The sequence below is a fragment of the Trachinotus anak genome, unplaced genomic scaffold (assembly GCF_046630095.1).
Source record: "Trachinotus anak isolate AG129_WGS33_773 ecotype Australia unplaced genomic scaffold, CSIRO_AGI_Tana_v1 ptg000014l, whole genome shotgun sequence".
NCBI lineage: Eukaryota > Metazoa > Chordata > Actinopteri > Carangiformes > Carangidae > Trachinotus > Trachinotus anak.
In genome coordinates, this window is record NW_027273865.1 from 6,717,094 (window position 1) to 6,742,195 (window position 25,102).

The 25,102-nt window shown below is 41.8% G+C and overlaps 1 protein-coding gene across 4 annotated transcripts in view; it reads right to left on the reverse strand.

Annotated features, from left to right (window-relative positions):
- nectin1b (nectin cell adhesion molecule 1b) overlaps positions 1-25,102 on the reverse strand; it is a 139,220-nt gene that overhangs the window by 59,083 nt on the left and 55,035 nt on the right. For 2 of the 4 annotated variants that reach the window (XM_071497225.1, XM_071497223.1), the window contains exons 3-4: positions 18,072-18,160; positions 17,555-17,619 (exon numbers count right to left, since the gene is read on the reverse strand). The exons of 1 other annotated variant lie outside the window; for it this stretch is intronic. Coding sequence is in view for 1 of the 3 variants with exons in the window: in XM_071497222.1 (XP_071353323.1) it covers positions 15,596-15,647 (52 nt within the window). In the remaining 2 variants the exon portion in view is untranslated. Of the gene's footprint in view, positions 1-15,595; positions 16,720-17,554; positions 17,620-18,071; positions 18,161-25,102 lie in introns of those variants that run through there. One more of the 4 variants, XM_071497222.1, reaches the window with a different exon arrangement.

The following is a 25,102-nucleotide window of genomic DNA, read 5'->3' on the forward strand; positions in this document are numbered from 1 at the left end:
AAAATACCACCATGCATGCAAGCACACTCTGGAGGGCTGGATAGTATAGTAGTACCTCGCTGCTGTGTGTGTGTGTGAGGAGACTTTGCATGAAAGAAAAGCCTGCACACTCTCTATTGTAATGCATGAGTTGAAGTCATGGTGCCTGAGCTCATTCAGTCTCTTAGACATATTCATTTCCTCCAATACTTAAAACATATAATAGAAGAGGGAGGAGCAAACAGCTTCATACTAATAAATCACACTGTAAGCCTCTGTGCAGAAAGGTTACACATTTCTAATTGGTTCTTTTTTTCTTTTGGTGGGATTTTTCCCTGCTCTGCCTTTGATTTATTGCACATCAACTGGCTCTTGAGTTTTGAAGCCTTGTTGATTCATAGGAGGCTGACAGCTCCTGACAGTCTCCTATAAATATTAAACATAAATCTAAGGTTCAAGACATGATGGTGAATAATCTGAAAGTCATAACCAGTTAAGAATATCAATTAAGGAAATTTAATTAGTACTCTGAGTAAACCAGGAAGTCGCCTCAGCCACCCACAGCGACGTTACCTGACTGACAGAACAAGCACCAGACACACGGTGTTTCAGTTGCACCTTTAAGAGCTGTGTGAAAGAAACTGCATCAAAACATGTACATTAATTTAGCGTGCAGCTTTTAATTTTTAATTAAAGCTTTGTTTAACCAGGGCAATCAGCTGAGAGCAAAATTTGATTTACAATAATGACCTGGCAATTTTAAAAAGGCAACTGCAGCCCACGTATTCAGGCAACCAACCTGAGGGAGCAAGTTTTTAGACTCCTGCAAAGATTGAGAAATAATCAACAATTATGTGGATTCACATAAACCTGCATCATCATGAAACAGTAATGCCTGTAATCCCCTCGTTATTCATAAAGTCTGCTTTCACATCTACTGCATGAAAATCAGCACGGAGGAGCTAAACAAATGAGTCTACACATGCAGCACAAAGGGCTTATTCATGCCTGGGAGATCCTGATCCTGCTACCCATCCTCAAAATGCCTTTAATTCAACATATAACACTGCCTTTAATGGTAGTTTTCATTGGCTCTCCTCTGAAATTCTCACAGGCCTTTCACAGTTAAAAAAAAACAAACAAAAAGAAAAGATTTGTCAGATGAGAAGTCTGTTCAAGGTGTGTGGGAAGGAAAACCTCACAGACAGACAGAAAGATAAGTCTTTCATTTTTGGCTTTTGTTTATCTCACAGGTAATTTTAAAAGGATATTCATTATTCAAAGTGTATTTGCAGAATACAGACTCTTAGCTGTGCTTAGTTTTAGAGACACTCTTTGTGGAAATGTTAAATAAACCAGACCTTTGATCCGAGGATTACCTTGCAAATGCATGACTGTCGTTCCCATACTCAATAGAGAGGTCCTCCACAATAGGCCTGTGCTATTACACTATCATTTGTACGAGTATTTTTTGGAGCTCCTTTTGAGTGCAAAACTGCTAATCCGCCCAATATGTTTCCATTTCTTCTAACATAAAACCACTCGCCTTCAGTCATTTAACAACACACTTTCCTTTGCATGTAACACAACTGTGGCCATCTTCACAGTCGGCTGTACTTAACCAGTTCCCCTTGCTGTGACTGTGTGACTGCTATGACCATTTATTTTGATCTTGTGGTGACTGTGATTGTAGATGCCTAACTGTGCAACATATCAAGAGATTTTACATTTGCTGTGTTTATCTTTGGCAAAAGTGCAGCCACCGACAATGATTGCGAGTCAAAGGGCGATGTTTTGCTGATTTGGAGTTGATGTACTGCAGAGGAATTATGAAAATGACAGCTTTCTGTCCAAGGACAGGTGCAAATATTGCTGAAATTATCTGGTGGGATTTTTTTTGTTTTGTTTTGTTTTTCTGTGTGTTACTAAATCAATGCCATAAACTCCTGGAGGGACTTGAAAGTCTGGAGTCCTTCCAATTATTTGATTGATGCATACTTATAGTGCGAGTGTAACATGGGAAATGGGCTGATTTTCACACTGTATGAGCATGTTGTCACTATGCAAGAGGAAACACATCAACAAATGTACTGGGGTTCACTACTCTGATGAGTCCATGTTTGGGTTTACTGCAAGTTATAATAAGCTAGAAGGTACAAACAAGCAGGGTGAGTCAATTATCCTGTACAATCAAATAGAGAACGCCACTGAAGTGTGTATGCCTGAACAAACAGCAATGTCTTAATCTATGTGGTAAGTAGTTGTATTCTCAGTTGGCACTGAGTTTCTGCTTGATGGATTCTCTGAGCTCAAAGCGTGAAAAGCAGTTGTGGATGTCAAGATTCCCCTGACACTCATTCACCGATGATCAATTTCCCATCCTCCATCCTCTGGCCTGCCCTCACACATCAGCATCAATCCAACACAAGTAAATACAGTGAGTGGCTTAATGCATTTTCCTCTCCGGGGATTCTGCAGACCAAAATGGCATCGGGAGGGTAAATAAATAAATATTTTGTTGAGTGGAGTGGATTGCATTCTGTTGAACAGTGAACAACCTTTCTTTGCTGTGCTGTCCATAAAAAGTGAATGAAACTCTTTTTAGTGTAGGCCTCTGAGCATAAACAGCCACGGACACGGCTGCAGAGGAGAGTCTGGAGTTGGATGATACTAAAAGTAGTGATAAAGCTCAGTTCAAATGAGGAGAGGGGAGGCAGGCTCGTTAAACAAATCAAAAGACACCACTGTCGAGTCAGCATGTGCACTTAAAGAGGGGTAATTAAGAGTCCTCTTTTAGCGTGGCCTCCATTCAAACTGCAATCAGGAGTTTGGCACAACAAGGACTATGAAAATCACTTCAGCTAACTAGGTCCATCCACAGTGCTCCACCATGACATAATCCTTTGGAACGACGCTTTATTTCCCATCACTGCAGCAGCTCATGCCAAGCTAAAAATGCGCTGCCCCTTAGACAATGGCAGGAGAGACAAACAAAACAATATTCAAGCGGCATACGCTGGCAAGACTGGCTGGATGAAACTTTACTTGGTCACTCACTCATAGCAAAACATCATACGATTTGATTAATCTCTCAAAGCACATAATCTAGTGTGCTGCCCACAGAGCACAGCAGTTCTCATCCCACCTCTGCACAGCAGCTGCTGGATAAGCTGTGATAGGACGAAGGGCATGGCAGCAAATACAACACAGCCAGTGCTCGACATCATGACCTTGACTGGAGAGCAGGCTGACAGACGGCCTCTCTATCTTTTCACACTGCTGAAAAGGGTCCGGCCCAATTACAGGCACCGGGTACATTGTCTTGTTAACTTCAGCTCTCACTGTACATTTGGGCAGCTCAGAGATCGGGCGCTCGCTGGAGCTTAAATTGACAGAGCTACCTTTTCCGCTGTCACAGCCTCCTGTGTTACTCTGTCACTGGCGGGTGATGGAGGAGCAAAATAAGATGCCGTCACCGTATGTATAGATGGTGAGTGCATCAGAGTCGCTGGCTGCTGACAGCCTGTGCAGGAGGTCTGATTCTTGTTAAGCAATCGGAGTAGAAACACACTGTAACTCAGATACCAAGCTGTAGGAGATGTACACCTGCCGCCACAGTTTAGTCTGTCTGCCGTGACATGTTGACTACATTCCTGGTCACATAAATACCTGCTAGAGCGAAAGTAGCCTGCAGCAACACCAGTGGGAGACCCACGTAGCCTCATGCGAGTAATAGAGCTGAATTAGTCTTCCAGTTAATTGAAGTTGAAGACTAAAAAATAACTGACAACAACTGGGATAATTTATTAATCAGTCAAGTCATTAATTAAGCAAAAGAACACCAAACACTCTCTGTTTGCACCTTCTCAATGTGAGGATTTGCTGCTTTGTTCATATCATTATAAAAACCGTTTGAACTGTTGGTTGTACAAAATATGCAAGATGTCACCCTGGATATTTCTCATTCTTTTTTGTCCTTTTTTTCCATTTTAGAGATCAAACAATTTGAAACAAAAATCCACATGTATGATGGATAATAACTGTTTATTAAAGCTCTGCATTTCTTAACTAAATGATATTAAACATGTCAGGTGTTGCATCAGTGTGACTGAATCCTGTGGCGTTTCTCTAAACTGCACAGTAGAAATGGTTGCGGCTCAACCACACAAACAAGAAAGCAGTTGCATTTGACCCAAACTGCACCAGATTACTAATGAGGTATTGACCTATAAATGGCACTTCAGAGATGACAGCTACCAATATTGACCTTTAAAAGTGGAGTAAATATAAAGAGTGTCTCCCAAAGCTCAGGGCTGTGCATGTGCCAGAGGTCAATACCAAGACTCCATCAGAGCCATTAAGTAAAACATTCTCCTGGAATAAAATGCCACATTTAACTATTTGGCCAAGGGATCCAGTGGACCGGGCGTGGAATATCTGAATGTTTAAACAACACGCAGGGCAGACTTGATGCAAGTGCAGCTGACAGACTGAGGAGAGAGGGGCGACCTAGCCGTGCGGACCACGGCTCTGAAATACGCCTGAGTGTTAATTGGAAACACAGCACAACTGCTTCCTCACTGAGGCGTGTCATTGGAGGGGAAATAAGCAGGAGCAGCAAAATATACAAAGACACTCATGAGGATAAAGGAACACAGCTCAATGTGATCGGAGCAGGCAGATGAGACGACACTAAATACACATCTGACTGAGGCAGCACAGTAATCTGAACACAGACAAATAGCCATTTGTCTAAAAATGCCCTCAGAGCAAAAATGAAATGTGTAATTTGTAATATTCAGAAAACTTTTTTTTTCTCTCTGGACACTCAAGAAATTTGAAAACTTTCATATAAATGCAAAAACTTATAATGAAACTTTTTTTCCTGTTTGGTATGACATATTCCAGTTTACTATTGGTGTCAGATGAAATCCATTTAATTCCAAATAGAATTATTTCCATGTCTCAGGTTAAATTGAGGGACTAAAATGTCGGATGCTCCTCAGGTTTAGGGGAACCTCTAACGGCCCGTTGAAAAGAACTGGATCATACACCTTGAAAAGCTGATTTTGTGGAGATACATGTTTTTTTTCCCCCTGAAAAAAAAAAAGCACTGGGAGGATCTAACAGCATCTGTTTCACATGTATCTTACAGGTGTACTGTTGCTGTCAGATGATACACTTGTGGTGCCCCTGTGACTGTCCAACACCCTACCCCCATTCCCTGACCTCTATTTCCCTGTTGGTCAGTCCACAGCAAATCCGAAAAGCCTCCCAGCATCTCCATGGCGACGGGCCTCAGTTGAGCAGATGGCCTCAGTGTGCCGCGCGGCAATTAAAGAGGGAGCGACGGGCAGGGAAAAGAAAGTGGGTCAGGATTGGGGGGGAGGGGGGGCAGCAACGTGCCTCTGGCCTGCGCACAGACGTATGCATTTGTGCACTCTGCGACACACACGCACACACACACAAATGCGCGTGTTCATGCCTCAGTGCACTCCTTCCCGGGTCTTCCCAGCAAAAACAAACACCCACCCCACGCAAGTCACAAAGCGTCAGCAGTGTGAGAGTGAAAAGAGGGGGTTAGGGAGACCGGGGAAGTGCGGCGCATAACAAAACTGCCCCTGAAACTCACACACACCGCATCTCTCCAACGGTGAGAGGTCAGAGAAACTTCCACCAAATTACACGGGCAAATCCCACCGCCCAATCAATAGGATTAACCCTTTAAATCCCGTGCAGAGACATGCAGAATCAGCCCAGTGTTATTTGGATTACTTCCAGTGGAGCGCCACTTACTCCTGCTTCTTTTTTTTTTCCCAGCTTAAGCAAAATTTCATGAAACAGCGGGGATGAAACACACCCTTGACGATGTGGGGCAAATCCAATCAGTTTTATCTCTTGACTTTCATCGCATACTGAGCAGCCTATTGAAACATGGGACTAACATTTCATCTCGACTTGGACTCACTTGTAATAAAAGATCTGATTGAGCATCTCAATCACTCATTACTCAAATGAAGAAAGCCTTTCATTAGACTAATTTAGCAGACAATATGATCTTTAGCACATTATGGATTTTTTAATTTAATTGACTGTCTTATGTGTCATAATACTCTCACAATTATGCAACAGGCAGCCCGTTTGTTTGAAGATAGCTTTAATGGAGAATCTAAGTTGGTTTTGGGGGGTCTACTGGCTTCCCGCGTAGAAACAGAAAAAAGGCCTAATGAGCTGGAAAAAATTGAATGAACTTTTATTTGCACAAGTCTTTTCTTCCAGCGAGCGGCCCCAACGTGCCTCCACAGAACTTCTGCCAAGAACACCATTTCAAGGCAAAGTAGAATCACCCTTGGAACATTTCCTCATTCGCAGGCAGCATGACCTTCTGCAAGCTCCCCTCCCCCGCATCGTCTACATGAAAATCTCCATTTCCCCATTTTCCTCTTTACATTTAGGCTGTTAAGTTTTCATTGGAATTTTTTTTTTTTCACAATTTTGGAAGAAAGGTACAATCCTTGAACCCATTCTGCAATTTAAAACTTGGCATCCTGAAGAGTATGAGTCTGCAGGCTGTAAGAGGGAAGGTATTTTAATAGTTTTGCTGTGGTATTAAACAGCCTCTATATCAAATTTCCCCCATTCCAACATTTGTTCCTCTTTAGCTTCTACTTTCAGTTTGATAACACTGGCAACAGTGCCGGGAGCAACTACAAGTCCCTGCATCCATCTCAAATAAATATTTACCATGCCTTACGTGTACAGAACATATGGTTAAAATGGGAGAAAGAATTCATCTCTCATACATCAATAAAGGCAGAAAATGGACTTTCCACTCTCACTCTTCATCTGGGAGACTATGAGCTATGTGGGTGCAGGGTCAGTGAGTGGGCGTTCTTGTGGCCATTAATATCTGCATAACTTATCATGGTATAAATGTTATAACTCTCATATTCGACATGTGGGAGGAAGTGAGAGGGAACCCTTGACCCCTCCAACCTTCTGTTTCTCTGGCCTGACGTGACATTTGGCATCGTCATGGCTCAACTGACAATTGCTGTGAACTACAAAATGGCCCTGCGTGATTCCTTTACTGTTATCAAAGCCCTCTCCAGATTCCTGACTGGTTAATTCCACTTGCAGACCCGTAGCCAAGCAAGACGTGTGCTGCCAGAGTGGAGGCTCCCATGTGGAAACCCCTGGCAAAGTTATTTAGCTGGAAGAGGCAAGAAGAAGTGAGGAGCAGGAAGAGGATGAGAAGAGAGGTAGGTGGTGGTGGGGGGGGGGTGAAGCAGTCATTTTATATGCAACTATTCTGCATTAGAAATGATTACCTTCAGGGGAAATAGTAGAGAGTAACCCAGACAAAATGTCAATGCGGAATAGTAGTCTGATCGAGGACAACTGTGACCTGGATTATTCTAACCTTAACCAAAGGTTGTTTTATTTTTATTTTTTATTTTTTCTAAACCGAACTATAGCTCAACCTTACTTTTAGTCTTATTTTAGTTGCCATGAAAGTCTTTTCTTCACATGAAGCCTGTATTTGAGTTGCTAGGTGCTGCTCTAACAGGATGATAAACATCAGTGAACACTTTTCAAATCTGGAAATGTGATCATTCTGTCTGACACTCTAAAGAACAACGTTCACCAGGAGGCACTACCTCTCTCTCCAAAAACAATAAAAACAACTGCAAATGAACACAATCTGTAGAAGAGAGCAGAGTCTGACCGGGATCACAGAAATACTGCTGTGACCATATCTGTTGACAGACACGCAGAAGATGCAGCGATACAGATCTTTCATAATAAAGTGCATCTTCATCTGTAAAATATCCTGCTTCAACTTTATTTTTATTTCAACTTAAATTTGAAAAAAAAAATGCAACAAATATCCATTAAAAGAACTCATTACATATTCTCAAACATGACCCATATATCAACCATACATTGGTTAGTCCCTCGTAGATACAAAGGGTGGTAGAGGACAGACAGGTATGGGAGCAGGTCCTCGTGAGGAAGACCTGCTTTCAAGGCCATCAGTCCCTAACACTGTGCATTACAGATACTGCAGTGGACCTCTGATGAAAGTGTAGGGGCTACATGTATGTGCACATCTTCTATTCATGAGTATGAGTCCCTCTGCTTCATGTTTGTATAAGCTGCTCCTAATAAATGTGCGGTATGAAAAGAACACGATAGGCATGCTTCCCTTGTTCTCTTCCTTTTACTGGCACATGATGTGTTACATTTATTATTTAGAGTGCTGCATTTAGAGCAGTGAATGCATGTATATAGCGCCAATGGGAAAGTGGTGTCAGACTTTTGAACCCCACTGTAGTTTAAGCACAGCACAGCCATACCCTACAGCTTTGCTTTTATACATACAAGTCAATAGTGTAAATAGGGGCAGTGCTAACACAGACTCAGTCTGTTACAGCTGGAGATAAAGGGATAAACAGAACCTCTTTCTCCACTCTGAGGTGGGGCTGGTGGTTATATTGCCCACCCATCCCTACCCACCTCTTTTCCACACACATCTAAATACAAAATCTGCTGATAACCACATGCACTGCACTGCCATTTAAAAAGAGGGGGACATACAGGAAGGAGGCGGGGGCCATTTGGCACACCTGACTTTCTGAAAACAATGCAACATCGGAGTGAAATTCAGCCAGGCCTGAAACTGGGGAATCAATAGCAGACTACATTAGTTGCTTTGGCATAGACCCTACTAACAAAATGGAAGGATCAATGCCAAACTGCAGGCCATCTCTATGTTCATCTTCATCTCTCGTATGCTAAGTTGAACCATGTGCACTGAAAAACAGGCAAAAATTGAAGCATTTCTACCACCCGTGTGGGCTGACCTCAATCTCACTATAATGACAAGCACTGGGAAACTATCGTGTCAGCGCAGGTGGAGTGAAGAAATAATGGCTGAAAGATTCTGAGAAATGCTCACATATAAGCAATTGAGGTCCTTTTGAACCGAGCAATTATCTTTAAAGTCGATCACAGCAGGGAACGGTGCAAACACAAACGGAGAAATATGACAGACACAGAGCTGACCTGTTATCAGTCATATTTTGCTCGTCTGTCTGCACAGGACGAGGGCACTAAGGAGCTTTGCACCAAGCTGCAGCACACTGGGAGCTTAGCTATATGTCAGGGAGAATAAATAAACCTGTGTTTGTGTTTTCTAAGCAGAAGCCCCCCCACCCCATACCACCACCACTACTGCTGTTGCTGCCCCCCCTCCCGCCTTCACCCACTCCCATTTACAACCATGCTGTTGCTTTGAAGCACAGTCAGCTCCCGGAGAGATATCAGTGCGGAATATTAAATGAGTGAACACCATCACTCATTAAAAAGGGAAACATTTCATGAAACAAACCCCCTTTTGTATCAAGTGCTAACCAAGCCGACTCTCAGCACGCAACCATCCTCAAAGGCGAAGCGGGTAAAGGGGAGAGGAGAGACGGAGGTGGGGAGGGAGCGGGTGCACCCAAGTTTGTAGGAAATAAAAGAGAAGAATGTGAAGTTCTGGCAGGAGAGCAGCTCTGAGCCTCACGGAAGCCCGCGTGCTTTGTCACAATGACGGAAATTTCGATGCTACTTTGATTCTCAACATTTCCGTAACGAAAGATTGAAGCCGCTGCTAAATTTTCAGAAACGTTCGATATTTTCATTCGAACGTGTTCTGCAAGCTTATATTCCATTTCACCTTCATCCCTGGAGGGTATTTATCAGCGAATGGCATGTGCAGTGGGTGAGCTGGAAGGCTTGTAATGGGATTGACAGATATGGTTTTTGAAGGCGGTGCGGATGTTTTCAGTCAGAAGTTGGAAACACTTTGTGCTAATATTCAGTGTCTTATATGTTGACCCGATTGAGGTCACGAATCTCGAAAAAATGTCATGTTTTCTTACGAATTAGCTCTTTGCAGGATGGAAGAGGCAGAGAGTTGGATGTTAGAGTGTCAAAAAAAATAAGACATCTCAAATGAAACCAAGAATAAAAACAGCTCTTTCAAATTCTTAAGACAGGAGGAAGAAAGAAACTCCAGAAGACATTACTGGCTTTGAAAAAAGTATTATGCTTATTATCACTATTGAACAATTAACAGTGGAATTATTTAATAGTGGCAAAGGGCAACATCAGAATAATACTGTAGTCAGGGGAAAAACTTCTCTCACGTCTTTTATTTAAGGCCTATATTTGCCCTGAAACTGTGCCAACTGATGCAGGAGAGGCAGAGCTGCAGGCCAGCTCTTATCAACAGGCTGCACAAGTCAGTGCACAGTTCAACTGAGTCAAGCAGGGTTCAGAACACATGGTAACTGCATCAACTAGTCCATCACAGTTAAAATGAATCACAGTCCATCTGAACGAGTTCAACAAACCAGAGCCAGGAATAGAAAACAGAAGCTCAGAGCTGAACCAGATGAGCACACAACCACTGTGACTAAACCTTCAATTCTAACTAAGTCAAGTGAAATTCACTGCACATCTCAGCGTCACTGCTTGATGGTTTTTTGGTGGCACTGGTATCAAGTCAAAATTCTGCTACCACATCAGACTTAAAATTTTCTACCTAACAGGATCCATTTTCTGCTTCATCCTCAGACTCTGCAGGTTGTCCACTGACTGGTCATCAGGAGGTCTTTGCTCCTTAATGGAGGCACATCAGCACAGCTGCCTGTTGTAAACTGACGTGGTAGTTCAGGCAGTCACATGGGGGGGCTTTATTGCTTTATTTTAAAGGCATACAGCCTTAGTGGGAAGACCAGGAATTATCCACTCTCTCAGTCCCACATCAGCCTGTGACTAAATGCCCCAGTTGTAAAACCAGACACAATGAGCAAAGAATGGTATTCTCTTCTGCTTTCTTGTTTTAAACTGGGCAAGTAGAAAATAAAAGATGACTGCATAAAACACACTGAAACGATGCATTAAAAGGCTGTGTTCCCTTCACACAGCAGCTGGGAAAAACACAGAAACTGATGCAGCTCCTGTAAATAAATAAACATGAATTATTTTAACAGATATGACTGATTACAGGTAGTAACTATAGTAACTGAGCACTAAGGGAGAAATAGAGCAGAGAAACTCTACAAACTATTGGCAAGCCAAGACGGTGTCTTATGAAAACTGCAGACTGTTAGAATCCCTCCAACATGGGAGATTATTTACTTTTTCTTCAGAGAAGATTTACATCAACTCAGGAACCATAATAAGCCGATCCTCAGATGCTGGAGCAGCTACCTGACAAACGCCAAGGAAAATATGAAACAAGTGTAGTTAGGCAATGCCATTCTCATTCTCAAGAGCAGAGCAGGAATTTAACCATTTAATCCCTTGACAAGAATTGGCTAAATAGAAAGAAAAAGAGTTGACAGATTAATACCAAATCAGAAGCACTCAGGGCGAGATTTGATCCACTTTATTGATTTCCTTTTTCCTTACTTTGCTGATTCTGCGATTCGAGTTGAAACAGAGAAGAATTTCAAGGATTTAAAGCATAACATTGCAGCTGCAGCCTGCTGATAAACGTGTTTTCCATCCTGATCCAAGATGGTGACTGTCTGGTGTGAAGGAGGCAGGGGAGCAGGGGGGGGACACCCAACACACACTGTACACCAAAGTAACAATCAAATGAAAACACTGCATGTGATGCTGAACTTCATGTTCTGACAAAACAAGCTATCTGGTAACCTTAGACAGCCGGCGTCTGGGACGAACATTACTGGTGATATTTGACTAAACCTCCCTAACCCCTAAAATAGCTTCATTCAGCGACAGGAGATCAGATCCAAACCATTTCATCATCACAGAGACATGTAGAAGAGCTGCAAGCTGCTCACTCAAGCCTTTCAAACACTCGTGGCTAAAATCCTCAACATAAAACTACAGACTCCAAACAATGGGAGAAGTGAACTTAATTCAACATTCATTCAGTTATTCTGCAGTCTTCTGCACGCAGAGAACCCTCCACTTCGTCACAACCATTCCATTATTTAGGTTCAGTGCGTATCGTCATGTTTTATTCATTTATTATGCGATATGCAGCCTTTATGCAGAGGCCACAGGGTCTGAAGATGTACACCAAGAAGTTACAAAGAAAAGTGAGAGTGTGGCTCTTGGATCAGCCGCTGTGGTGTGTGGAACTAAAGTTGGCTCATTTAAATATTTTGCCAATGACAAGAAAAATCACTTGTTCAAGAGCCACTCCTGAATCATAGCAGACAACAGAAACTATGCGTCACAGAGACATTTCACACAGTGTTTGGAGAAGGATTTGCTAAAGAGCTGACAGCAGAAGCACAATGAGCTAAATGCTAAAAGAGATGAAGTTTGAGTGGCCAAGTGGCTCCATTAGTTCCTATGGCAAAAGCGAAGCTTAATCTCCTGTCAGCTCCCCTCAAGCTAGTCTCCCAGGACTCGGAGCTCTCTCTCCCATCCATCACCTCAGCAGGGACCAAAGGGAGACTCCCCAAAGGAATGAGGATCAGAGCAATTTGCATTCACACTCTAACCATCAAGGCCCAACAATCCCATAGCGACTCTCTCCATTTCACTATATCACAGCTGTCATCCAAATGAAATACAAAACTCCTCCGACTGGCAATTACAGTTTTCTTCAAAAGAGAGAACAAATGAGAAAAGTCAAAATGCTAATTACAATGTTTCAAAGTGGCGGCAGTATTCCTTCCACGACCCGTCAGAGGAGACATTTTCCTGCCTGTTTCACTCCTCAACATCACATGTCTATTTCAATGGTATTTATGCGTATGCATATGATTGTCCTCAGCACCCCCTGACTGTTCAGTCAATCAGTCAATCCAACTGAAGTGTGTGACATTTCATACACAAAGGCCGACTTCAATTTTCCTCCGATGAGTCTGAAAAACAAGCACACACTGCAGCAGCCCAGCATGTGACCATTTGTCTGGAGTCAAAATGAACTGTCGTGTGTCAGGCTTCAGTGACAAGCTTGTGCATAGAAATCAGATGGTTAGCTCTGCAATTAACCCTAAAGAGTCGTGACAATAAAAGTGTCCATCAAAAACCAAACAGGAAACGTCCCTTGTGGTTTACATGTCTCGTGAGACGTCACGTGAGAATCAAATCGCGGATAAACACAGTTGACGGACAGTGACACGCAAAATAATCCAGCGGTGTTGTGTTATTATTCAACAGACAAACTGCTGAACGTTCAGGAGGAGCTCGTGTGAGAGACTGCCTGAAATGACTGACAGTCCTGAACGACGGGGGTCTCCAGCAGAGTGATTTTAGCTTGTGTGGTGCCAAGTCATTACAAAGAGTATAATTCAAAGCTACACAATTTCCAAGCCTGCATTAATAGAACATTCAAAGTTGATGCTCGCCCACCATTCAGCATTCATTTCCCAAATGTTTAATCCAACTAAGATGAAGAATTAGAGCTGGAAAATCTCCTTATCCCACCGCTGAGAGTGATATCTATATGGGCTCGTACAGCACCAGGACCCGGGGATGGAGCCAAGCCATAAACAACCACCTGGTTGCTAACTCGATTCACACTCAATTAAATATCAGTCTGGAATACTGGAGAGACCGGGTGCTAATATAAGAAAGTGGGAGCAGAGCTGCTGTTATTATTCACTGATCCATTATTCTCAATGTTCCTTTTATTTGATAATCTATTTGGCGAGCAGCTTGGAATATTTTCTGTTTATGAATCTGGCACTCCTGTGTTTTCTACAAATGGTTATTGCCATGACAGGAACAAATGGTTTTCCCTGATGGATAACTGCAGCAGGGTTTGCTTCTGCTTGCATTTGTTAGGGCCATTCCCACTTGTTTGTGCTAGGGCAATGAGGGAAGAGTCTGGAACATGTTGTATATCAATTAGACCATCAAAGACAGTGGGCATTTATGGCTGCACCCTTAACCTCAGGGTGAAAGACCAGATTCTTGTTTTTGCATGTCAAAAGAAATGCTTCCAAACAACTGCTGAAATAAAAAATTTCCAAGCCCTTCCCTTCATGAAGATGTCTGAAAGAATGAATTATGCAGTGTTTTTGGTTTTAAATAAACCGCAGCAATAAAAAAAAAAAAGAGCAGAGAGGCGTATTTGTGTGTAGTCTAATTAGGCCTAGAAAATGTCTCCTGCTTTACTCAAATAAGACGTTTCCAGGAGCCTTTAAGTGCAATTTTTGAGACATTTTCCACTCCCTTGATTGAACAGCTTCAAAAGATTTCCACCGTGAATTCCAAGGGAACCAGTTAATCCTGATCTTCTCCACAAGCAAAGGGATCATCTCAATGTAAATCAGACAGGGCTTTTGATCAAAGTATTCAATCAGTCTTAAACACATGACGCCACAAGGAGCCTCACTGCGAACAAGGTCAACATCTTAGCTGTTCCCGAGTTCGAAGCAGGTGAAAAAAAAAACAAGATGTGACTACATATTCAACTAGAAAAGGATTTTTTAGATTTATTAGACTTAGAGCCAAGCATCATCACAACAAGTTCACTAAAACATGTACATTCTGCAGTCTGTCAGAGAAAATGACAACATCAGAGCCATTCAAAACATGATCTGACATTTCTTGACCACACTTGACCCTCTTCCATTCCTCACTTAAAATAGGGGCGCCAGACAAAGTTTACCCGTCCAAGATGTAAACAAACCAGTCAACTTTCAGCTAAGCCTCAAAAACCCACACAGGCGTGTATATACATGCTGTTTTGTTATTGGCTTGTTTTGTTTTCCAATTAGGTTGTCGATATAACCAGGATAGCAATGCTCTTTCCAATTACAGTCAGATACACTTATCAACCATGTGTTTAAACACATAGGTCCTCTTTGGGAAGAGTTGATGTCAGGGTGATCAATGTCAAATTATCACTCCATTTATCAAGCACCAGGCCAAAGCACAGACAGACACACACACACACACAGTGACCTGACTTCTACACTCTATTATGTATTCAGGACAATCTCTCAAAGTGTGAGTTGAGACAAATCTCTGGAATACAAATGTCACCGTATCCTGTGTCATAGAAAATGACTGATAATGAAAACAGCAAAGGCCTGTGGTTCCCATCCCTAGTGCAACATACAGGGTTTGGAGGGAGCTCTTATAATAAGTGCTGATATACTATTTATTAGGCTAGAACAAACAGACAGGAAAGATGAGGATAACAGGCCACAGGTTTCATTTATCATTCAAGAGCACGCTGTGGCCCCGAGTTGCCATTACAATGAGATATTGGAGAACTTGGGAGAGTGCTGGCCTGCTGGCTGGTTCGCACATGTCGCCATCTGCCTGCTGCCCGGGTAAGTTCATTATTTTGCAGTCAAATAAGTATTCTGCAGCCGTTTAGACTGGGTTGGATTCTGGGACAGAAAACACTTTCCAATTTTCTCACACTCATTTGCACATCTTGTTGCAAAACGCAAAGCAGCCAATTACATCGATCCACCCATTCATGCATTAATCAAGTGCGTGTCATTGCGAAACATAATGCAACACACACACACACACACTGGAGCAAGGGGGGTTGATGACAGAATAGGGCAGAAACGTTTCCGATGATTCCCTGCTGAAGTCTATTTCTGCGGCTTACCTTGGATGTGCAGCGCCAACAGGAGTATCCACATCCCCACACACATCGCCATGGTTCCTCAACTATCCGGATCTTCTCTGGAAACCCGAGAGTGGATGGATAGGGCTCACTCGAGACGACAAAGACCAAGCATGCAACTTCTGCAAATCCCACTTCGGCCCCAACTAGTCTACCTCTCTCAATGGGCAGCAGCACACTTTCGCAAAACTAGAGGATCGGTGGTGCGCCTCGCCGTACCAAAGCATCAATTTCGCGTCTGCAGCGACTCCCTGGCTGGCGGAGAGTTTGCCCTAAGTAGAACCTGGCCGGGTCCCCAAAATGAGATCCAGGCGGCTGCAGAGCTGCCGTTTAGGTGATGCGGAGTCTTTCAGGAAACAGCAGGCGAGGAGAGAAAGGAGAGTTGGGTTCTTGTCAAAGGAGCTCTTCTAGTTTAACCATCTAGCCTTTGTTGCTCCATCCACCGCAGAGGCTGCAGAACTCTCTCTCCCCCCCTTTCCAGTAGCCTATTGTGGATCAGAGGTAAAGTGGGCGGGAGGTCTTCGATCGATGCTGCGCTGGGAAGTTTCCAACACTTGCAGAGTTCCTCCGGGGAAATGTCGCCTTTCTTTTTTTTTCCTTCCGGAAAACTGACACAACACCTAAGAGATAATCTGCTGGCAGCGTCCCTGCTTTAGTTCCTTCAGTTCCCGGTTTCCCCTCTCTGCAGCCACGGCCGGACAGATCACAACACCAGGGTGGCGAAGTTGTCGTAACTCTGGAAATGGAGGGATGCGCCCCCCCCCCCCTTTTTCAGCTCTTTTTTGTTTGGGATGAAATAGTGTGTAGCTTCACCCCGCTATGCGCACCGCCCCGCTGATCTGCCACCACAGTGTGCTGCCGACTATCGCTGACGCTTTGGGAGAGATCGGGATCGGGTGACGTTGTGCAAGGGAGGAGCCTGGATTGTCCTGCAAGAAGCAAAAGCACCGCACGGATAGACTACAGTACAGCAGCCTGCTAGCCTCCTGGGAAGTGAGGAAGTGACTCTCAAACTTTTCAAGCACGTCAAGGGTCTTTAAAATGACACGTCTGGAGCAGAGGCTGATAAAACTGCGCGCCAAGGAAGAATCATTTCAGGAGGATGGAGATAGATCCGTCGATGAGACAGGGTGGGGATGTGGGAGGACGACAGAAACACGACGTGCACAGTCATGCTTAAGTGAATTAATGCAATAGAAAACGCTGCTGGTGTGTTGACACCCCGCTTAAATCTGCAGAGCCACCGAAACCTATGAAAGTGCTTCTTATTTAACGAGAAAAGGGCAATGATGAACCAGTACTTTCACTGTGGTGACGTAGTTGTCAGGGGAATTAAGGACAACATATATTCTAAATGTCTATTTTCTATACTTAGTTTCCTCCCACATGAAAATGCTCAAAATAGATTAAATTAATCTCATTAATGCCCAACGACTGACAATCCCATTTTTAAAGCCATCATACAGGCAGGAGGTGCACAGGCAGCGAAACCCATAAACATTATCACTCATTACATCATTGACTTCAAATTAGCAGAATGAGTGAGGAAGTGTTTTTCATATGCGGTGCAGCATCAGGGATCCCCTCAATGACCCCTGCGGCACCCCAGACCTCATGTGAACCACAAATCTGACAAATAAATCAGGGTGGGGTTGGTGAAAGCTAAAATATGATCCAGATAGTCATCCTCCCATATCCTCATAGTGAGGTTAGGTTGTGTGATTTAAAAACAGGAGAAGTGGCACTAAAGGAAGAGTTCCTGGAAAAAGGACTCACTGAAATGAAACATTTTCTTTCTACACGTATGTATGAGTGTGTGTGTGTGTGTTTGTGCACATGGGAAGGGGAGTCTATTATACCCTATAAGCCAGCTGTGAGAGCTGACTAACTGTTACTCAGCCACCCCCCGCCCTTTTCCTTCTTTTCTTCTTCCTCACTCACCAACCAGCTCATCCTCTTCTCTAGAAGCCACCACACAGGATCAGGCTTGTATGTGATGGTGCTGCCTGCAAATGAATGGGAGGATGGATGTGATAACACTTCCCTCTTGTGGACAGTAGTTCTTCAGATGCTCACAACAGACCTGGCCCAGCATGCTTGATGTTGCAGTCGATTGTGTTTTTTGGAGTTTGTAGGTTTGCATGGAGCCAAAATCATGATTTACTATCAGCAGCACAGAATTATCTGCTGAACAGCAAGAGAAATTACCTGGCATGGCAAAAGAGAACTGGGCCAATTGGTTATTAGGGTCAGTGTGGTGTTTGGTGCACTGCAACATAAATCACGCTGTATAAAATGGACAACCACGTGCAACAAACACTTTCCTTTCCAAGTGAAGGATGAGGAGTTAATAAACAAACCTACAGCCCTGTTGAACACAGTAAAAGCAGACTAGTGCATTTGTCCTCGGAGCACACAGATAAACTCGACTTGACATTTTGTTTTGTCAAATACAAACCTGTGAGCGGAGTTCATTAATCAGCAATGGTGCAACTTGAGTGTGTGAAGAGTCCAGATCTCAGCATACCCACAAAAAGCGTCCGTGCTCTGCCAAACAAAAAAAAAAAAAAAAGAAAAAAAAAACTGAATTTGCCCCTTGACTTCATTGAATTAACTCTGATGCCCCCTTCATCGAGCGGCTGAGGTTGTGATTGATTTACAGGCGAGCTGATGAAATCTGATACACTGATTCTGAACTACAGCTTGTGCCAGAGCTCAAGGCGAGGCCCGCGCTGCTGTGGAGAGATTTAGGAACTGTCCTGCATAATAAATACTGAGAGATGCATATGAAAAAGTAGTGATGGCTAAATTATAGGGTAGGCCCAATACATGTATGTGATGAAGGGTTTTCTGATTAATATATCAGTGTCAAATAAACTGTGATGATGCATTTCACTGCAGAGAGAAAGTAATTGATATTTTGCTGATGACAGTATCAGTGCAGGATTGATTTAAAAAGATAGAGGCAGTGATATATTATTGCCTGATTATTTCAGTTGAAGTTACTTGCCCTAATATTACAGGTAGATGTTAACCCTCCACAGCAAATACAGAAATAGTTTATAAGTTATCAAACATCCTATTACCTGTAAAACAAATAAATAAATAAAAAATATTTTTCATTTAAAATCATTTTCTTTTATTGTGTGATCTCCTTTCATTGTGATCTTATTTCTTTGTTTAGATTTTCTCTCATGTGTCACGTTTCAGAAATGATCCCCTGGCTGACACACTTCCTGATTTAAAGCTTCTTATTCACAATTTCATGCCAAACAAATGAAGGGTAAATCTAATTCATTACAACCCCATTAAACTCAATAGGCCATTTTTTTTTAACTCCAAGGCAGTGTAGGAAAAACCTAATTCACTCACATTATGTCATATTTCAATAACGCTGACATAATGTGCGAGTCTAATCTGTTTCAGTCACAAATTTTGTCATCACCTCGGCTAGTGATGCAAACACTGATTTATACTGCACGACATTTGTTGTTCCGGTGATTTCATGTAAACTTGCAATTGTGTGCACAGAAATTGTGGCAGAACTTTGGCAAAGTGCTGATGAGCGAAACAGAATCCAGTTTTTGAGCCGTCCAGAATAGCATGAAATCTGCATTGGGCCTGGCCCAAGTCTGTCTCCCTGGAGAGCAGACAACTCTTCTGATCCTAAACTGTTAGTTTCACTGGCCTGAAAAACATTGATAGAGAAATCTGTGTCCTATAAATCAGTCTTCAGTTGTCTGCAGCTCCTTCTGAACGAAGACATATCTACAATGTGAAATTAAATTTCACATTGTAGATATGGAAATCTTACATTATACTGTATGTTACCAAAACCTGTCCTCCTCAGATAGGAAGCAGTTTCACCCTGCAGCATACAAACATCTGGAAGCAACAAACAAACATACCATCACGGCTGCTGTTCAGCTTTTAATACAGTGCAATTAAATTGTACCAAACAAATTACTGACCATTTAACTTAATGACTTGGTATAGTGGATGGTAATTGTTTTTACCAGACAGACTTATGTTGGTAATGTCTTCAATTCCGCATTCTCCATAGAGACAACTGCAGAGGCCTTACAGACAAATTGTTTCCTGATTCAATTTTCTGGTGACAACATGTTGCTAAATCTCCCAACAGCTGATAGATAGGAACACACACACGAGTGTAGATAATTCCTAGATGTAAGTACTGTAATCTCAAGGCAGGAGACATCATTCATACTGGACATACCATAATCTTCACTGCTCATGTTCCCAAAAACACAAACACCAGCACAGCAGAGAAGAGAAAAGCCAACACTGCGCTGTACAAGGCAGCTAATCTCCTTCAGAGGGAACAGAAAGGTCTTATCAACCTTTTATAGTTTATTGACAGTTTATTATCTTTTTCTTCAAATATCAATCGAAGGGACAGAAATTGGCTCTCTGGCAGTACCAGCATGTGCTCCTAAAATCACTGGAAGAAGAAGAGAGGAAGTCTCACAGAGTTTTACTGTCAGTGGTGCCCTGGGAAAGGATCAGGAAAAAAAAAAATGACCTCCTTGCTCCTTCAGAAGCCCAGTGTTGGACAAATTGAAGGAAAAATACCCCTGTGACCATCGATGAAAATTTAAATAAGATGGTTTATGAGGTTTCTAACAATGGGCATTGGTAAGGTTTTTTAAATATACATATATACATTTGAGACCTGACCTCAGTCCACGTCCTGCACTTCGATAGAACTAATATGCAAATGGAAACATCTGGACTCTGCTATCCCTGATTTAGAATATTCAATATATTATATATGTTCTGTCCTTTCACCATCCCTCACAGAATGAATAGTGTTGTTATAAGGTGAAGTGAACTGAGGTAAATTCAACCTCTCACAGGCCCGTGTGTTTGCTAGAGCAGCTCCATTCAGGAGCCACAAAACCATATTAAAGAGTGAAGCTATTAACACCTTTATAAGGTATCGGTGATATCCCAAAGAATTCTTGACATGTTAGTATAATTCAAGTACAGTGTCGGGAGAAATATGACATAAACACACTTTCTAATATGCCTGTAAGGAATACACATGAACTAAATGTTCTGTATTAGCTTGTAGTTTTTAAACTTCAAGGATCTAATATAAACCAACCAATGCAAACTTTAGCCTAAAACTGATCACCTCACTGTATTTAAGTCTGTAAAGAAAGTGATTACTTGTAGCACGTCCCAGTTATTAGTGAATCGGTAGATTTAAATGAATGATGCTGTTAAAGCTGAGGCAGAAATATGTGCACTTATTAGTTTTATAGGGCAAGACAGGCTTGTAAAGATCAAAACAGATGCTTAATAATGGAAAAAAAAAAACATGGTATTACCGGGTCATTTTTCATTAGAATGGAAGCAGATCTTGTAATAAAAAAGAAAATATCTCCTAATCATAACAAAAGACCTTGTTACTGTGAGAAAACCTGGTGATTTTTCTTTGTCAAGCTAAATGCAATATGCTTCTATAGTTCATGGCTGTTTTTGTTTCATTTTAATACCAAGCTGAAACACAAAAAAAATGATGGCTGACCAAAGAAATATAGATGACGCACTGTAGCCCACAGCATTTCAAATAGTGTGCACTGCACAGGTATTCAGTCTTTTATTTATGAAAGCTGATGTGTTTCAGTCACAAGACAAGGAAAGACGATGTACCTGTGCATGTGGGCGAATGTGTGTAGATTTTTTTTTTTTTTTTCTTGGGGGAACGTTTAGGAAAATGCCACTGTTCCCAACTTAAAGAGGAAATCAATCTATTAGAAAGCAGCAGTCACACGCTGTTACTCACTGACTACAGTAGACGAGTAAACTGGGTAGCTGGCAGCTGAGTGAAGAGCATACAATACAATTGACCTGTGTCTGCTAACTAGCTGCTGCCAATGAGCGAGCATTGGCCGTAGCTTATGTGCTAATAAACAAAGAAAGAGCTAATGTGGCAGAAAGCTGAGCTGACAGAAAAGAGGTTTCTCCACTGGCTCAACAATAGACCTCGACACACTACCGCACACACAAAATAAAGTGGAAACTGGTTTTTGCTGGTTGAGTAGGTGAATTTATAATTTCACCTCTAGTATCTAAATTTTAGAGCACTGATGTTCTTAGCCAAGAGAATCTGACCTGTCCATTTCTCAAGTACAACTCCAACCCATAATATTCCCTGTTTGTATTTTCTCATATTCAAAACCGTACTGCTCAGTTCAGCCATGATGTTTGTGGCCCTTTGCTCCAGTGGAAACTGTGCAGAAAGTGTTGTGATCGCATTATCTCTGCAAACTGTGGATCGTACAGCTCCATCTCAGCACGGAGGAACTTTTGCAGTGGCAGCAGGATAAAATCTCAGCTCTTTGGATAATGAGATGTATCACATGCATGACAGCACTTGCTAAGTTACATGGTTTTATCTATCAACGGACTCATTTTCAAGCCACTTCAATGTCCTATAGCCTAGATAGGCTGTCTCCACTTTGACTGGCTGCCTTGTTAAAATGTGGATGTTTCTGCTCTTGTACAGAAGCGACCAGACTTCCCCTCACATGAAAAATAAATTGTCATTCTGAGGGTGCTATCATCCGTCCTTAAATCACTCATGGTTTCATAATCACAGTACCTTCCTGATGGCAATAAGCCACATTTATTTCACTCATCAGTGCTAAAAATAGAAAAGATTTAGCATAACTGTTCCCTCTAAAGCTGTGGAAGGCAGGTAACTGTCATTGATATCCGTGTGTGGCAGCCGAGGTTGATTTGCTTTCAATCCAATCAGTTCAAATTGTAAATAGAAACTGCTAATGGTTGAGTATTCATTCTGATATCTCCTGGTTGGGTATAACAACCTTTTCATGCCAAAAGCTTTCCATTTTTTTGAATTTCAAAGAATATCCACTTTGCTGAATTGATTGCTGAATGGAGAACAAATTGAATCCAGCTTTTGTGCCAGCATTCAAAGCCACAGTTTAGCACATGTGCTTCATAAATTTGCTGAAAATGTTCCAGGCTTGTCCTGTCCGATAAAAAGCCTAATATAATTGACATCCTTCCTGGTCCTATACAACAAGGATTTACCATGCAGGAAAACAACCCCCGTGGTGATGGAAAACTCCTTGTAGAAAATCAAGACTCTCCATTACCGTGGCTTCAGGACACCACGGGGATATTAAAGGGCAATTTAACATCAGCTACACCCACAAACCACACCTCTAGACTCAGTACCTAGAGAGCAAATAGTCGATGCAAACGTCTACAAGGTCGAAAAGTAATGTGGAAAAAAACTTCCACATTGTTGTCAACAGAGACTACATCAGCAATTTTATAAAGTAATAATGAAAAAAAAAATTCTGAGTCCGAGGAGGACACCCGAAGGTGACACAGCTGCTCTGCCACTGTGCTACTGTCGGAGTCTCAATCTTCCAATTGGGATGCTTGATGATTCAGCATTAAGTTAAGCAAATTACTTGTTTGTGTAATTACACTTTCTATCATCTGGTGTGTCACCTACAATATGGTCATTAAAGCCAACCCTTTGTAGAGTGCATGTTTCCAGAACGCTGCGCCCACAGTGTGCCATTGATAAACAACAAATATCAGTTATTGCAATAAAAGTTGTTTACTGTTATATTCATGACAGATTGCCATCTCTGTGCTTTAGACTGCAAGTAATCACACACACAAACACGCAGACAGAATGACAAGCCAACAAACAAACATAAATTCTGCCATGACAGAAAAAGAAATGATTTATAAGAAATGTTTTCCTTAGACTATGTAAATTAATGCAAAGTAAATATATAAAAACCCAGATTGGACATTTTGAAATGCTGACTGCATCATGCTCAGGCTATTCCAGACTATTGCCTCCGGCAGTTGATTTCATTTCTTTATTTCAAAGGAATACATCATTAAAAGTGTTTGCAGAGAGACACATGCTTTCTGTTGGTGCCTATTAACTTCTATTTATATTTCATGATTTATTTACCAGCAGCTCATTAGCATAAATTTATCAGGATGCAGTGACACACTCTTGATTTTAGTGTTAATGCAAGGAAACACTTAAATAAGCTGGCAGTTCGAAACAGAAGCAGAGTATGAAAATAAACTTTTAAGCCAGTCACCATTGGACTTGTTTTGTGTAACAGACAGCACAGATCTGCAGAGATTAAACATAAAAAGAGATTACATTTGGTGTTATGAAGCTTTATAAAACTTACAAAACTTCATAACACGTTAAAAAAATACTGCTTCTGAATGCAACTTGACATTAAAGGCCTATGAGTGTACTACTACTACTTTTGTGATCACAAATGCAACAAGCCACGCCTCCTACCACACTGCTACCTACTGATACCTACTGGTCTTGGTTGCAGCTCACATTATTGCTACATTATTATATGAGTGCTTAGCATTCATGGGTCAAATCATACCCATCTTCAAGCTCAGACTTCATTTTGATCTCAGCGACACATCTGGAAAGTTTGCTGTCTGTATCTTGCACAGTTGTGACACTATCACGGCAACAAAATCATGTCCACAGTCATATAAAAAAAAAAAACCTGCCAAAGTCCTCACAGATCCTGCTTCAATAGGTGTGTCCAGGATGACATTTTGCCATGATGACACTCACACACACTCACAAGGTGAAAATAATACCAGCTCCACCGTCGAGGCTGGTGACAACATGACACACTGTTGCTAATGCTGCTCTACTTTTTTTTGGGCCTGTTAAAATATAATTTTAATGTTCTCTCACCAACAACATGAAAAAAATGTTCAGCCTGGAATTAAATAAACCCAGTAAAAGTGCCATTACTATAAGTGGACTGAAGTATCACTGCATATAAGAGTATCATATTATACTCCTACAATCACAAGTGTATTATCAGTATACTTATAATAACCAGGGCTTGAAGAGAGCAGCTTTGTTGCTCCTCCGACACATCAAGAAAAAGGTGTCAGAGTTGGCACTGATTATTCTCATGGCCCATTTTATACTTTTAAGTCTTTTTCAGTGCTTTTATGCTAGGTACTGGCCTTTAGGTCCAACCACATTTCTCTGAGAGTACTCTGTCACAGAATATTACAGTTTTCATGTTTTATTTTTGAATGTGCACAAATTCTTCCATATTTTTTTTCTACATGTTACATTTACTCCTTTGCTTTTATGGCCAAAGCCTGAGCAGCTTTAAAGGAGGTTTGAGCTGTCACTGCCCAAAATATCATGGACATTATCCTAGAAACTGCAACTGTGTGTGTATTATGTATGATTTATATTATATGTTCTATATGTACAGATTTATCATCATATCCTGTACACATCTGTTTTCTTTAAGCCTTTATGAAACATCTGGGGCTCTGAACTCTACTATTTTGTTTTCTTGAATTAACATATTCTGGGACTTATTTAATTCACTTTGTTGCATTTATTATGTCAGTGTACATTTCCGATTTCCAGTTTTTATGAGGTGGCATAAA